At 46.0% G+C, this 932-nt stretch overlaps 1 protein-coding gene across 1 annotated transcript in view; it reads left to right on the forward strand.

Annotated features, from left to right (window-relative positions):
* Positions 1-926, forward strand: part of LOC116400558 (pantothenate kinase 1-like) — a gene marked incomplete at its 3' end in the record, with an annotated part of 12709 nt that extends 11783 nt beyond the window's left edge. The window contains exons 5-6 of the mRNA XM_031878467.1: positions 115-291; positions 788-926. Of these exons, the coding sequence (XP_031734327.1) occupies positions 115-291; positions 788-926 (316 nt within the window). The remainder of the gene's footprint in view (positions 1-114; positions 292-787) is intronic.
* Between the last annotated feature and the right edge of the window lie 6 nt (positions 927-932).

A 932-nucleotide genomic window follows, 5' to 3' on the forward strand; every position in this document is an offset into this window, starting at 1 on the left:
CTCACCTGTACCTCCCTCTCACCTGTACCTCCCTCTCACCTGTACCTTCGTCTCTCACCTGTACCTCCCTCTCACCTGTACCTTCGTCTCTCACCTGTACCTCCTCCTCCTCAGTCTTGGAGGCGGGACCTTCCTGGGCCTCTGCTGCCTGCTGACTGGCTGTGAGACATTCGAGGAGGCGTTGGAAATGGCGAGCAAGGGCGACTCCACCAACGTGGACAAACTGGTGAAGGACATCTACGGGGGAGACTACGAGCGCTTCGGACTGCAGGGGTCCGCCGTCGCATCCAGGTGAGTTCAGCATCACCTGGAGGTCCACGACGTTCACTTCAGCAACGCTCTCAAAAACCAATGAACGATACGAGTTACCATTTGTTTATATATATATACATATATATTTATTTTATTCTGTAGAAAAGTGAGTACACGGAAGTACACAGATACCCCTATACATTGTTTATATGTGGTCACCTACATATACAAGACATATTTTAAAAATACAAATACAAAAGCAATGTTAATGTTTTATATGAATGCATGTCTGCACAAAGGACACAGTCTAACTACACACACACACACACACACACACACACACACCAGCTAATCTGGGTTTAGTGTGTAAACAATGTTCAAAGGTTGATCCATAAAGCAAAGAGAGACTCAGGTTTGACCTCAGATTATAATCACTGCAGTTCTGAAAGTCATTTACACGCTCTCTGTGTGTGTGTGTGTGTGTGTGTGTGTGTGTGTGTGTGTGTGTGTGTTTTAATGTTGTGTGTTTTTACAGTTTTGGTCACATGATGAGCAAAGAGAAGCGAGACAGCATCAGTAAGGAGGACCTGGCCAGAGCAACACTGGTGACCATCACTAACAACATCGGATCTATAGCAAGGATGTGTGCTGTCAACGAGGTACACACACACACACACACA

The sequence above is a fragment of the Anarrhichthys ocellatus genome, unplaced genomic scaffold, assembly GCF_004355925.1.
Source record: "Anarrhichthys ocellatus isolate YVR2014 unplaced genomic scaffold, GSC_Weel_1.0 scaffold180, whole genome shotgun sequence".
Taxonomy (NCBI): domain Eukaryota; kingdom Metazoa; phylum Chordata; class Actinopteri; order Perciformes; family Anarhichadidae; genus Anarrhichthys; species Anarrhichthys ocellatus.